Below are 16,034 nucleotides of genomic sequence, written 5' to 3'. Positions count from 1 at the left end.
CAAAATGAGCAAAGGAATGTGTATTGTGTAAAAGCCTGTAATTTAAAAGGAAATAAAGTTATAAATTAAATGCGGAAGTGAAATAATAGAGTTTAGGGTTTAAATTCCTTACACAATAATTTAAAATGCTCAATAGAACTACGAGAATGTTCCTTCTAAAAGAATAAATGAAAATCAAAGAAATAAACAAAAGATAATATACTGAGCATTTTAGGACGATCTTAACTAGCTTTTGAAGGGAGTCCGGGTGGTGAACTATTCACAACCCTCTTATTGATCGAAATCTGAGTCTTAATCTTCTTGACCTGAAATAGTTAATGAAAGGGTGAGCTGCACTATCCCAGTAAAAATATCACACTATTCACCGATATAGAAACTGAAAATTGGTAAAAATCATAAAAATAACCAATGGAGTTATTAATTTAAGTAAATTTATTTATCATAAGGAAAACCATTTATTGCATATATTTACTGTTGTAAGATTTTCAAAATCGATGTATAGAGACAATAACTCAAATAATATTCTAATCTTATATTCAAGTGAGTAAGAACAACAATTTTCCTTTTTTATTTGCTTACTGGTATCCCTAGGGATCCATAGGAATATCTCACTACGCGTGAACCAATATTCAACATTGTCAACTAACTGGCTGTCCCCATACCCCGTCCGGTATGAGTGCCAAAAATATCATCCCTCAATATCCTGTCTGATATGAGGGTGAATCGGGCTGTCCTCATATCCCGTCCGGTATAAGCGCCAAAAATACTATTCTTCAATACTCCGTCCGGTATGATTCACGGTAGGGTTCCCTATGTATCCAGTCAATCCACCATCTCCTAAGACATCCATTAAAACTATCATTCATTAATTCATATAATTAAGCAATTTTTCGTTTGCATATTAATTTTTAATTTCATAAATTAACCGTAAATCATGCAAGACAATCAATAAATATACATCAAGAAAGCACAACTGAATTATTTAACCATTTCAGTATATTCTCATGTATTTGAAGATGTAAAAGCAAGCAAACAATCAATTACACAGGATCAATAAATAAATAACTAACCGGTTTTGCCTCTATTAGTAACCTGTAATTATTCTCAAAATTTTCTAAATTATACAAATATTATATTATCGATTATTAAACTTCAATTCCATAATAGAAAATAAGGTGATGGATTCTTACTTGAATCTGTGTTCGAAACACTGAACTTTCTACTGCGCCTATTAGCGGTCCTTGGGTTTTCTGAATTTTTCTGTGGAGATTAAAACACGCTTCACGTACCTCAAAATACCAAAAAAATAAAAAATCGAGGTTAAAAATCATTTTCCGGCCAATTTTGGGGATCCAGCATGGCGGTTTGCCTCAGCTTGACCATTTTTGGCTAGTTTTGGCCAGTTTCAGTAGGTCTTATACCCATCCCTACGAGAAAACACGTTAGGAGGTCTTGGTTGGTTGAAAAAAAATTTAAAAATAGAAATCTACCGGTGGTGGAATTTTTCGGCGGCTCCGTCAGCTCACCTTCGCGATTGGGTGTTTTTTTTTGTCAACTTATAGAAAACAGAACGGTAAATACGAAAGTGAAAAAATTGCACAAAACGAAAAACGGGAAGGGACTCATCGGAAACAGTTGCTGGTTTTGTCGTGACGGCTCTTTCAGGCTTTGCTTGCGATTTTTGACTCACCCGTCGTTCTTTTTGCTCCGATTTTACTATGGGATTGCCCAGATTCAAATTTCAAGCTGATAAGAGAATTTTTACCTCTTTTAGCGGTCAGAGGTGGCTCTAGTGTGGCGTCAGTCGACGGTCGGCTCCCTTCTCTGGCGACTGGTTCTTTTTCTTTAGTGGAAGGCTGGCGGTTAGGATTTGGGTTCAGTATGATGTAAAATATTTATACCTGTCTCGCGTTAATCTAGGCCGTTCATCGCGTTTGATCTCGATCATCCGATCACATTTAAATAATAAATAAATTTAGACCATTCATCGCGATTTGATCTCGACCGTTCGATCGTATTTAAAGAAAGAACGAATCTAGACTGTTCATCGCGTTTGATCGCGACTGTCCGATCGTGCTTAAGGAGGGAACGAATCCAGACTGTCCACCTGCGTGATAACACTTCTAGGTCGTCCAATCGTGAGGCACACGGATCGCCAGCATGGCACCGAGTCAGCACGTATTGCCATGCGGCATGCTCCGGTTCGTCTAGACTGCTGACTGGATGATCCTACATGGTAAAGTTTTCCTTAATTGTATTCAGACCCTCAGTTTTTTATTTTTCTTTCAAACACACCATCCGAATCCAAATTTTCACCCATTTTCCTCAAAATTATTTTTAATTTTATCTTCAACCTATTTTTTTCATAATTTCAAATTAAATTAAAATTTATTAATTTTAAGAATAGATTTTTATGCATTTTTTAATGTTAAAATTAATCCCAAACCAAATTCTGAGACCGTGTATTACAACTCTCCCCTCCTTAAGAGAAATTTGGTCCCTTAAATTTATCTCCCTCTTACTCAATCAAACAGTTGAGGATACTGGGATCTGAAGTCTGATTCTAACTCCCATGTGGTCCCTTTCTATGTGTGATTCTGTCATAGGGCCTTAACAAAGAAAATTTTTCGGTTGCGGAGTACTCTACTCTTTCAGTCTATAATGTCCACCAGTATCTCCTCATAGGATAGATCCTCCTGTAGTGAAAGGGACTTATGGGCCAAAATGTGAGAGTAGTCTGAGTTGTACTTGCGTAAGATGGAGACATGAAACACATTATGGACTCTATATAGTTCTGGAGGCAGTGCTAGTCTGTAGGTGGCAATACCAATTTTGTCTAAAATCTCAAATGGCTCAATAAATTAGAAATTTAGTTTTCCCCTCTTGTCAAACCTACTAATTTTTTTGAAATGAGTGACCTTAAGGAACACTCGATCACCTTTCTCAAATTCCAAATCCCTCCTCCGAGTGTCATCATAGCTCTTCTGTCTGCTCTAAGCCGTCTAGATATTCGTTATGATCTTAACTATTTTGGCTATAGTCTCCTCTACAAGATCTCGGCCGAACGATTTCTTATCATCCACCTCTTCCCAACAGATCGGTGATCTGCATGGGCGGCCATATAATATCTAGTACGGAGCCATACTGATACTTGTTTGATAGTTGTTATTGTAGGCGAACTCTATTAAGGATAAATGATCATCCTAATAGCCTCCGAAATCAAGAATACAAACTTGGGGCATATCCTCCAGTGTGTGGATTATCCTTTCTGATTGTACATTGGTCTGAGGGTGGAATACAGTACTAATAGACAGTTTTCGTTCTCATGTTTTGCTGAAAACTAGACCAGTTAGAAGTGAACCTAGGGTCCCTGTCGGATACTACTGTTACTGACACTCTATGTAACCTGACTATCTCCTAGATATACATTCTTGCTAACTTATCAAAATGGTCAATCATCTTGATGGCTAAGAAGTGAGAAGACTTGGTGAGCCAGTCAACAATTACCCAAACGATATTATGTTCTGAGCATGCCCTAGGCAATCCTGTCATGAAATCCATTGTGATGTATTCCCATTTCTACTCCATAATCGGTAATGGCTGAAGTAGCCCGCCTAGGAGTTGAGACTCTATCTTGACTTGCTGACATACTAAACACTTGAAAACAAAGTCGGTCACCTCTCTTTTCATTTCGTTCCACCAAAATCAGGATCGCATACTTTGATATATCTTAGTGCTTCCGAGATGCATGATAAACTTTGAGCTATGAGGCTCTGTCATGATGTCCCTTTTCAGCTTATTGTCACATGGAACACACACTTTATTCTAAAATCTGAGTAACTCATTGGTAGAGACTCGAAATTTTGAATTTACTCCCTATTCTGCATCTTTCCTGAGGGCTGCTAGGGTGGAATTGGCGGATTGAGCTTCATTTATTCTCTGAATCAACTCAAGTTGAACAGTTCGGTTGGTCAAGTATGTAACTCTCTCTAGATCCTGAAGTTGTACCTGTTGTGCGGCCCCTATTACCCTGTATTCTAAAATCACTAGGTGAGCTAACATACATGCATTTTTTCTGCTGAGTGCGGCGGCTACCACGTTACTTTTACCCGAGTGATACAAAATGTTGTAATCGTAGTTCTTGAGGAGTTTTATCTATCGTCTCTTATGCATGTTGAAATCTTTTTGAGTGAATATGTGTTTCAAGCTCTTATGGTTGGTATAAATTTGAAAAGTCTCCTCATACAAGTAATAGCAGATAGTCTTCAAAGCGTAGATAATCGCTGCAAGTTATAAGTCATGGGTGGAGTAGTTTTTCTCATAACTTTTCAACTGTCTAGACCCATAGGTTATGACCGTCCCATGCTGCATCAGAACACAATCCAACCTCAGGTAAGAGGCATCACTATAAACTGTATATCCACCTATCCTACTCAGCAAGGCCAATACAGGTGCAATAGTCAACCGCTTCTTTAGTTCTGAAAAGCTCATTTCATAGTCCTCGTTCCACTCAAACTTGACGTTCTTCTTTGTGAGCCGAGTCAAATGAGCAGTTAGGCTAGAAACTCCTTCCACAAACCTGTAGTAATAACCTGCCATCCCTAAAAAACTATGAATCTCCTTGACCGATGTCAATTTCTCCCAATTGAGCACTGTTTCAACTTTTTCGGGGTTCACTGACACTCTATCCTTTGATATGATATGCCTTAAAAAGGTAATCTGCTCAAGATAGAACCCACACTTACTCAACTTTGCATACATTTTTTTTTCTCTTAGAACCTGCAAAACCTAAGTCAGATGGTGAGTGTGTTCCTCTCTACTTTTTGAATAGATCAGGATATTATTGATAAATACAATGACGAACTGATCTAGAAAGTGTCTAAAAAATATGTTCATCAAATCGATAAATATGGCTGGTGCAGGAAAATCACCCAGAAAATCCTCTATCTCCAAGAGAAAGCCTTGTTGTAGTGATACAAGACTTCACCAAGTTTACAAACTTCCCAGGAAAGCCCAAAGCAAGCAGAATATTAAAAAAAAAGCTCCAGTTCACTGAGTCAAAAGCCTGAATAAGATCCATTTTCAAAGTGCATCTAGAGGTTAGCCCAGACCTATGAGAGTGCTTAAAAGAAATTTCTTGAGCTAAGAAGAGGCATTGGTTAGTCCAAATGGCATGACCAGGAACTCATAGTGTCTATACCTAGTTCGGAAATCTATTTTGGGAATGTCTTCTATCTTGATCTTTACCTGATAGTAACTTGAACGCATGTCTATTTTGGAGAAGATCTGAGCATCCTGCAACTGATCAAAAAGGTCATCGATCTTGGGGATGGGGTACTTGTTCTTGATCGTGACCCTGTTTAATCCTCTATAGTCAATATATAACTTTAACGTCTCATCTCTCTTTCTTGCAAATGTAACTCCAGCACCCCAAGGGGGTACACTATGTCGGATGAACCCACTATAATGTAATTCATTGATTTGTTTTATCAACTCTTCCATTTCAACACGACTCATACGGTAAGAAAAAACCGAGATAGGCTGGGTGTCTGACTGAAGATCTATGGTGAATTCAACTTCTCTATCCACTAGCAATCTGGATAGTTCATCAGGAAACACATTCTAGAATTCTCATACTACTAGAATTTCTTAAATACAAATTTCTTTCTTAGGATAATAGGAAAATTACTATGAGAGAATAATGTTTTAAGAATTTTATTAATTTGTAAATGGTTATTCATTAGGAAGGTTGAATATAAGTTTGTTGTTAAAATAATCTACGGTGGTATGATATGACGGTAGCCAGTTCATTCCTAAGATTACATCAAAGTCCCCTGTGTCGATCTCTATTAGGTTTACACTCAATTTTTTATCTGCTATATCTATTATACAGGCTCTATATATAACCTCCTCTAGTAGTGTTCTACTCACAGGAGTAGATATAAACAATACAGAATTAAGTCTTTCATGTAATACATTCAAGTCTAGCGTAAAAGCATGTGAGACAAATGAATGTGAGACACCAATATCAATCAAAACATGTACAAGATTATTACAGGTAGTGTACGTACCTTGTATCACGTCTGGGTTGGCTTCTGCATCTTGCTAAGTGAAGTTTTAAGCTCTGTCATTGATGGGAGGTCTAACCTAGCTCTGATGCCAACTGTAAAGGCACGGAACTTAAAAGAAAATAAAGTCATAAATTAAATGTGGAAGCGAAGTAATAGAGTTTAAGGTTTACATTCCTTACATAATAATTTAAAATACCCAATAGGGTTAGGAGAATATCCATTCTAAAAGAACAAATAAAAATAAAAAAAATAAACAAAAGGTAATATATTGAGCATTCTAGGATGACCTTCACTAGTTTTTGAAGGTAGTACTAGTGGTGAACTATTTACAACCCTCTTGTTGATCGAAATTTGAGTCTTGATCCTCTTTATCTGAAATAGTTAATGAAATGGTAAGCTATACTAGCTTAGTAATAATATCACACTACTCACCAATACAGAAACTGAAGGTTGGTAATAATCATAAAAACAATTAATGAAGTTCTTAATTTAAGTAAATTCATTTATTATAAGGGAAATCATTTATTACATATATTTATCGTTGTAAAATTTTTAAAATAGACCTATAGAGACAGTAACTCAAATAACATTTTAATATCATATTCAAGTGAAGAAGAACAACAATTTTTCTTTTTTATTTATCTACTAGTATCTCTGGGTATCCATAGCAACATCTTATTACACGTGAACCAATATCCAATATTGTCAATTAACCGACCGTCCTCATACCCCGTCCGGTATGAGGCAACGTTCACAGTAGGGTTCTCTATGTACTCGATCTATTTACCATCTCCCAAGATATCCAGTAAAACTTACCATTCATTAATTCACATAACCAACCAATTTTTTATTTGCATATTAATTTTTAATTTCATAAATTAACCGTAAATCACACAAGACAATCAATAAATATACATCAAGGAATCACAACTGAATCGTTTAACCATTCTAGTATATTTTTATGTATTTGAAGCTGTAAAAGCAAACAATCAGTTACACATGACAAACAAATAAATAACTAACCGGTTCCGCCTCCATTAAGAACCTGTAACTATTCTCAAAATTTTTTAAATTATACAAATACTATATTATCGATTATTAAGCTTTAATTCCATAACGGAGAATAAGGTGATGGATTCTTACCCGAATCGGTGTTCGAAACACCAAACTTTCTACTGCTCCTACTAGTAGTCCCTAGATTTTCTGAATTTTTCTACGGAGATTAAAACACGTTTTACATACTTAAAAATACTCCCAAAATCCAAAATTGGTGTTAAAAATCTTTTTTCGGCCAATTTATGGGTTCCGGCATGGCGACACCGCCATGCTCCAACGACGGCACCGCCCCCTGCAACAGTGTTTCCCTCGGTCTGGCTGTTTTCAACTAGTTTTAGCCGTTTTTATACCAATCCCTGCAAAAAAACACATTAGGGGCCTTCGGTTGGCCAAAAAACTCAAAAAATGAAAACCAACCGGTGGTGGAATTTTTCGATGCGATGGCTCTGCCAACTCATCTTCGCAACTGGGCATTTTTTTTCGGTCAACCTGTAAAAAACAAAACGGTGAACACAATAGTGAAAAAATCACACAAAATGGGAAACGGGAAGGGGCTCATCAGATGCAGCTGTGGGTTTTGCCCGTGATGGCTCCACAGGGCGTTACCTGCAGTTTCTGGCTCACTCGTTGTTCTTTTTGCTCTGTTTTGGCCATGGAGTTGCTCAGAATCAAATTCCGAGCAGATAAGAGAATTTTTATTTTTTTGGACGGTCGGAGGTGGCTCCGGTGCTACGGCAATCGACGGTCGACTCCTTTCTCCGACAATTGGTTCTTCTTCTCTGACGGGAGGCTGACGGATAGGGTTTGGATTCAGTATGATACGAAATATTTATACCCATCTCATGTTAATCTGCTTCGTTCATCGCATTTGATCTCAACCGTCCAATTGCGTTTAAAGAGAAAATAAATGTAGACTGTTCATCGTGATTTGATCTCGATTGTCTGATCGCATTTAAAGAAGCAATGAATCTGAACCGTTCATTGTGTTTGATCGCAACCGTCCGATCACACCTGAGGAGGTAACAGATCCAGATCGTCCACACGCGCATGAACACTTCTGGGTCGTCCGATCGCGGGACACGCGGATCGCTAGTATGGCCTCTCGCATGGCACCAAGTTAGCGTGTCTTGTCACGCGATGCACTCCGGTTCGTTGAGACTACTGACTGAGCAGTCCTACGTGGCAAAATTTTTCTTAATTGCGTTATGACCCCTAGTTTCCGATTTTTTTTTTTCAAAAACACCATCTGAACCCGAATTTTCACATCTTTTTTTCAAAATTATTTTCAATTTAATTTTCAACCTATTTTTTCTATAATTCTGCATTAAATTAAAATTTATTAATTTCAAAAATAGATTCTCATACATTTTTTAATGTTAAAATTAATCACGCACTAAATTTTGGACCCAAGTATTACATATTGTTTGTAACAGCCCCGGTAATTCATAATGGAATTTGTATTATAAATATCAAATGCAGAAGCGAAGTCAAAATTTGAATAACATCCCTTACACTAAGACCAAAACGTGCTCACAAAATATAAAAGATTAAACTACCTAAAGGAGAAACTTGAAAGTAAAAACTACGAATGTGACTATGGAGTCCTTAGGCGTCCCCTTCGTCGTCCTCCTGCGGAAGCGGCTCGGGAACGATGTCCTCTTGATCTGAAATGATTAAATAAGGAATGAGCTACACTAGCCCAGTAAAGACATCACGATATCTCACCGTCACGGAGGTAAAGGTGGGTAGAAAACACAAAAAGACCAATGGAGCATAATTTACAACAAATCCTTTTATCGAAAATAAAACCTTTACCATTTACTTACCTCGGTGAAATTCATAAAAACAATATACGAAAGCAATAACATCATCATCATCATGAAAACATATATATGAACTGTATAACATAATACCTATCACACTCTTCGTAATTCAATAGTTTCACAACATATTTTCCTAATTCACCAGCCCACTAGTATCCATGGGGATCCATAAGGGTCCCGCTACCCGTTAATCCTTAACACTTGAGATCATATTCCAGGACCGTCCCTATACCCCGTCCGGTATGGGCGCCAAACCATAGACCTCATTACCCCGTCCGGTATGAGGGTGAAACGGGCCGTCCCCATACCCCGTCCGGTATGGGCGCCAAAACACATAAGATCTCCATACCCCGTCCGGTATGGGAGACCACAATCCCGGTAGGGTTCCCTACGGACCCGGTCCGTCCACAATCTCCCAGGATATCTAGTCAGGCTGAACACATTATACAATTTCCATTCACATAATCTTTCATTCGCCTTTTCCCTCAGTCAGCATTTTCAATCACATACAAACAAGCTAAACGATAATTTATGCCAAACAGACAACATATAGTATCAACACCCCAGTCATTCAATCCATAATCAATAAAACAGTACAATATGCACACGAAACTATAAAATAAAAACATCGAACCTCATGCTGCATTGAAGACTGTAAAACAGGCCAAATAACAGTTAACCGACAAATACACTGGACTCGGACTCCATTAGCGACCTTAAGCAATTTCACACATTCGTTGATTCATGAAATACCGTTTTATCATTTATTGAACTTTAAAACCGTGATAGGAAATAGGGTGAGGGGTCCTTACTCGTTTCGGGGTCCGAACACGGCTTCACAGTGCGCCTACAGGCTGTCCCTAATTTTCCCTAAATTTTCCTCGGGGAACTGAAACGCACTACTAGTACCTGCACGTGTTCCAAAAAAATCCCAAATTTGGCCCAGGGCCCCTTTCGGCCCAAATCGCAACTCCGGCACGGTGGCTCCGCCGTGCTCCGGCGACGGCGTCGCCGCTGGCGGCGGCAATTCGCCTCGGGTTGGCTGTTTTCGGCCGTTTCCGGCCGAATTCGGCCACACTCGCATCGGTCCCTGCGAGAAAACAACTCTAGGGCCTTCGGGGGGCCAAAAAATCACGGAAAAACGGAGTTTACTGGCGGCGGCGCTCTCGGGTGCGGCGGCTCTCCGGCGAGGTTCGTGTTTTGGTGATTCGGCTCCGGTCAACCTGTAGAGAAAAGAGTGGTGATCACGGTGATATAAAATTTGCATTAAACGGAGGCCGGGAAGGGCCTCATCGGAGGCAAAAACCGAGAAGGGCGCGGCGGCGCCGCTGGGCTTCGACCGTGCATTCCGACCGTTTGGCCGGGATTTTGGCTCCGATTTGGCCACAGGAGGAATCAGCGTGGAAAAACGAGTCGGGGGTACGAAATTTACCTCGATCGGCGGTCGGAAGTTCCTCCGGTGCGGCGGCGGGTGGCGGCGGCCGGCTTCTGGTTCGTCTTCTCCGGCGAGCGGCAGGCGGCTAGGGTTTGTGGTCTAGTGTGGGAGTTCTATTTATAACCCCTTGCCTTTTGATCTCAGCCGTCCATTTTGTTTTAATCTGGGCCGTCCGTTTTTTATTAAATCTGGGCCGTCCGTGCGTTTAAATCTGGACCGTCCGATCGCACGCTTGATCTGGGCCGTCCGATCGCGCCCACGCGGATCGCCAACGTGGCCCTTTTTGGAACGACGTGGTTTTGCCACGTGGCAGGTCCCGGTTGGCCGAGACTGCTGACCGGGCCTGCTGACGTGGCTGCCGACGTGGCTTGCTTTTTTTTTTCTCGATCCGGGCGCTACATTGTTATCACATAATCTTCACTTATGGCTAAATTATTCTTTTAGATCAAGGATAATTTGTAGTAATATTAAAATTAGGTATTAAATTATTTTTTTTTTGTTAAAACTGATTTGTAAATATAAAAAATTATTTTAATTTGTAATGTTATAATATGATTTTAAAATTTTTGATAAAAATTCCTTATGTTTTTAATTTGTAAGTAAATTAAAAGAGTTTGATATTAATAAACTTAATAAAATAATTAATTTGTTTTGTTTAAATCAAATGGATAATAATAAGAGAATTTGGAATACGAAGCTTGTTATAGAAGAAGCATGTTGTAAAAATTACTTTTAATTTTCTATTAATTTTAATAGTATTATGTGTTTTAAATTATTTTTCAATTAACCAAGTAATACAAAATAATTTTTACTATATATATAAAAAAAATAAAGAAAAACGTTTTGAAGCTTTTCTATAAGTTAGAAAAGAATTTTAATTCTATAGTTCAAAAATTATATTTTAATCATTGATGTTAAGACTTTTTTTTTTGTTATTGTTAATACAATAAAACTACCTCGTAAAAATATGCCTAATTTGTGAAATAGGAGAATCAAAGTGACAGAGGCAAGTTTCAAAAAAATAATAATACAATTCTTTAATGCTTTTATAATGGAATTTATAATCTAGAATTCATAATATTTGTGGCTATACCATAAATATGGTAAATTGCATATATACAACTTTGATAATCAAATAAATTTTAATTTTATAAAAAAAATAAAGAAATATAAATATATAATATGTTAGTGACGAACGATTATTTATATGTAAAATATTAATTTTATGTAACTATATACTATATTTTATAACTTATAATACAACTTTCAATGGACTAAGTAAAATTTAATTTTAAATAAGACATCATTTTTCATCAAGATTTAAATTATATAGTTTTATACTTCAAAAATATAGCAAAGTTTAAATATGTGCTGTACATCTACTCACATAACATAAAATATTACCCTTATGTAATAACACAGATTATTTGCAAAAAAACATCATAGCAGCCAACAATTTGAAATTCTTTCTTTTAATAATTTTTTTTTTTCAATTTGATAAACCAAATCTACTTATTCCTTAAAAGAGAATATATCACAGCTTTTGGAAATTAGTACTGCTAAGTTGAAAATGAATACAGGGATTGCAATTGGCAATTTGCTGTATAAACACGCAGGTGGGATTTACAGATAGAGCTTGATTATGCCAATGATTATAAAACAAATACAACTTAATTTACATGGACAACAAGTTTTGCCTTCTGCTGAAACACTGTATCGGAGCAACGACATCGAAAACAAAATTGCTGCTTCACTTGATATTTAAATTTACTAACTAACTACTACTCACCTAAGAATTATATACATGTTAAAAATTATGAGGATGGTAGCCCGTTTTGGTTTCTTCAACCTCTAGGTAAATAGGGTTAACTGTTACAGGGGAATTAATGAACACTCATAACATCCACTGATAGGTTGGATGTGCCAAAGTTCCTATGCTTACCATCAGCTAAGTTGGCTAGCAGGTAGCCTTGATAAGGGAGTTGGTTGATGAGGAGAGTTTCCAGTTGGCAGGCCATGCTCTTGCCGGGAACCACAAAATAAAGGAAAGCGGCACTCTGCATCCCTTCCTTTGATCGATGTGCACGAACTCGGCCCTCAAGGTCATCACTCTGTCATGACAACACTCAAAGTTTTGAGTTAAAAACATGAAGCCAGCTTCAATGACAATAAATGAAATGCTGTATAAAGGTTTAACGAAGCAATCTTACTAACATGAGTGAAATATACATTCATCTCTGTATTTGGGAAGCATAGTTGCTCATGTAATTTTATGACTTACTGATGAGGTGGAATGTGTAATAAAGAGAAGAAAGGGAGTCCGTTCTCCAAATAAGTACCTGTCCAACATATAGCCGCTTGTCAGGTCTCAACATTACATATACACAAGAAGCACCTATTGTCGATGGAGGTGGTTGTTCCCTGGCAGCAATTGCAAAACAGTGTACAGCAGCAGGTTCTGACATTTTTTCAAGTTTGTAAAGCTCAACCATCTTCTTTTGACATATCATGGTTATTGCATTCTCTATCTCCTGTAAGGTTTTGGCTGTGTTTGATTCAGTCTCCTGGCAGACAGATCCAGCTCTGGTTCTACTTAAGAGAAGGGTCTTATCACTGCCACAAACACTTGTACTTTCCACTGTACGGATTCTTCCAGAAAATGCTTCTTTCCCATAAACTGACATGTAAAGGTCTTCAGCTCTTTGGATTATCACCTCAGAAATGCCTTCCTTTTTAGCTGTTTCAAATGCGAGGCTTTCTTTGCAAATCCCATCTATCAATTTCCAAGTTGGCTTGGTATGTCCATCAACATACTCCGTTCCCATGGCTTTATGTGCCACATTCTGGACAGTAAGAGGCAAATCAAAAATTCCATGCAGGTGTGTGGATACAATACCCAGACAACCAATTTTATCAAGAGTCTCAACAATGCTACCAGCAATACATGTCCCCTTTGCTGTTTCTGTCCCTCTGCAAATTTCATCCACAAGTACAAGGCTTCTTGAAGACACTTGAGTGATAATAGATCGAATCTCGGACATCTCTACCTGAGATATTAAAGCAAGCATGATCCAACTGAAGAAATTCTGAATGTATTCACTATATGATTAAAATATAAATGTAGAAATTGTGCTACACTGCACTTCTGTTTATATACTTTTTCATCATTGTGAAGAAGTAATTTAATTACAAACTTGACTAATCTACAAACAATGCATGTGAGAAAGTGAAGGAACAGCATGTTGTACCAGAGACTAAGCAGCTTGAATCATTTAAAAAAAAAGAATATCGAACTGGGGGTTGTTGGAAATGACAAGTTGCAAAACTAAACTCGTCATGAAAGAAAGAGAAAAAAAACAACAAAAAAGGGTTCTAATAGCAGCCAAAATTTAAAAGAGAAAAGACACTGATGAAATGGTTTAACCTCCACAACAGTACAGTTTACAAGTTTAAGCATCTCCAAAGGAAACAAGGAAATGTAACACATGTTCATAGCGATCCCAAATTAGGCAAAGATTCTCAGAACAAGTCAAGACTCATACGTATCATTTGAAAGGAGGTAGGTTAGAAAATGGTACGTCATTTTGGTCTCAAGTATTTTTAAACCACTAAGTAAAAATACTCTCTCATATGGATCACAAGCAATGGTTTAGTAATATGTTCGCCAAATTCAAATTAAAAATGAAGTTTTAGTAATCATACTAAATAGTCAAAAGTTATCATACTAAATAGCAAATATAAATACCCAGATTAATCAAATGTAAAGATCATATTGCACAACAAAGAAAGTTGTTGAACTGAAGTTTTTGTTACTTTTTCTTTCGACATATAATAGGATTCAAATCCTCTAATAGATAGAAAAAATAAAGTACCAACAATCTCAATTTATTGCGGAGTATATCTTTTCTAATAGAAAAAAGATATATTAAAAACAAGAAGGGTGTGATCACAATGACGGAGACTAAGATATCTTGCTAAATCCTTCCAGGAGAGAACTTGGAAAATGTTAATTTATGAAATACTTCAGGTTTCCAAAGAAGATTTAGTAGATGATAGTGTAATATATTTCGGGTTTCCAAGACAGCCTTATTTGCTCCGTGTGTGGCTGGTCTGTGCGCGCAGCTGGAAATGAAGGTGGCCAGCTCTGATATCAGGTGGAAAATTTTGATGTCTTATTATTATGCATAATACACAAAACTTACATATATATACAGTAAGCCTAACTACAGAAAAGGAAATTGATATTTTGTATCCCATGATTTATGGGACATCCTAACAAAATAGGAAGCTGACTAACTTAACCTAATTCTAGAGCTACAATCTGTTATAAAAGAAAACAATACATACATATATTAATTATGTTTCCCCAAAAATATTAATTAATAAAATAATAAATTTAACTTAAATAATTGGCTATTATTCCTACAGTTTCACTACTTAACTCACTGTTTAGTTCATGGATCCATGATTCAGAGCCTAGACTAGATCAAGCTCCAATCCAAGTCTAACAACTATGAAATTATATTTTTGCAAAGAATGATGCCCCTTTGTGCCATGTGAATATATACACGGTTGAACCTTAGCATAAAGGAGAAAACAACAGTAACCTACCTGAAACGAGCTTTTTCCATCAGCGGGACTATCATATGATTTCATGTGAAGCATGATAGAATCAAAGGGGGGAATCAAGGCTGACTTGGCAGGAACCATAAATCCACATATTCCAAGTAATGAAACAGCACAAATTGATCGAAGAAAACTTGATTTACCACCCCCATTAGGTCCTGTTAAAAGAAATAATGATTGCATATCGACTGTGTTATGCACAGCACTGCCTTCTGCTTCATCAAACCAGTAAGGTGATAAGCCAATTATCTTCATCCTGGTTTCTTCTAATAATTTTGCATCCTGCACTCGGCACATCAAAATGAGTAGACATACAAATAAACATATAATAACAGGACCCCAACAACCCTAAGATGCATGAGACATGGATTCACTGAACCATTTAGATTTACATAATTAAACATGCAAGAACTCATGCCTGGGCTGGACCATACAAGAATTTCTAACGAAAATAAAGTTGATACAGTAAAAAAGTTGGTATATTTTTTTGTTCATCTTATCTTCGTAAACAACAACCCAATGCAAAATGCAAAAAGTTAAAATTTCATAGGAAATTGACAAAATAGAAGTTCTGAACAACGGATTCAAAATCCAATTTACGTATTCTAATATAGAGGGTACTCCTAAGAAAATTATGCAAAAAATGGAAGTGAAACTTTTGACTAAAATTAACTTTGTTGAAAAAAAAGGAAATAAATCATATTAGCAAGATAAGGTATAAATCGATTAGGTATATACTACCTCAGACAAACTGAACCCTGCAAGGGTAGGAAAAACCCATTTCCTTCTTCTTCCCTCACTGTAAAACACCAATGGCACTCAAAATTAGAATACTGTTCAAAGAACAGTAAAGAGCTATTGTTAATCTAGACCAGATATGACATCAAGTACAAGAAGTTTTACAAATTAAAGAAGAGAGAATTACAAAAAAATTAAAAGAACTCCACTAAATAAGATGATAGTGATATTATTTTCAGGAAAGCTCGTATATGGAGGGCAATGACATAAAATGGATTTGGCTTG

The 16,034-nt window shown here is 37.0% G+C and overlaps 1 protein-coding gene across 6 annotated transcripts in view; it reads right to left on the bottom strand.

Annotated features, from left to right (window-relative positions):
• Positions 1-11,981: 11,981 nt before the first annotated feature.
• MSH1 (MUTL protein homolog 1) overlaps positions 11,982-16,034 on the bottom strand; it is a 54,717-nt gene continuing 50,664 nt past the window's right edge. For 5 of the 6 annotated variants that reach the window (XM_088215306.1, XM_088215307.1, XM_088215308.1 and 2 more), the window contains 4 exons: positions 15,753-15,810; positions 14,997-15,293; positions 12,725-13,432; positions 11,982-12,496 (listed from right to left, as the gene is read on the bottom strand). In XM_088215306.1, the coding sequence (XP_088071432.1) occupies positions 12,269-12,496; positions 12,725-13,432; positions 14,997-15,293; positions 15,753-15,810 (1,291 nt within the window). In that variant the 3' untranslated portion in view covers positions 11,982-12,268. Of the gene's footprint in view, positions 12,497-12,599; positions 13,433-14,996; positions 15,294-15,752; positions 15,811-16,034 lie in introns of all 6 variants that reach the window. The other variant, XR_015817653.1, reaches the window with a different exon arrangement.

The sequence above is a fragment of the Carica papaya genome, chromosome 3 (genome assembly GCF_054855325.1).
Source record: "Carica papaya isolate Zhongbai chromosome 3, ASM5485532v1, whole genome shotgun sequence".
Lineage (NCBI taxonomy): Eukaryota > Viridiplantae > Streptophyta > Magnoliopsida > Brassicales > Caricaceae > Carica > Carica papaya.
Note: the sequence above shows the minus strand (reverse complement) of the source record. Positions and strands in the feature narration are given on the sequence as shown.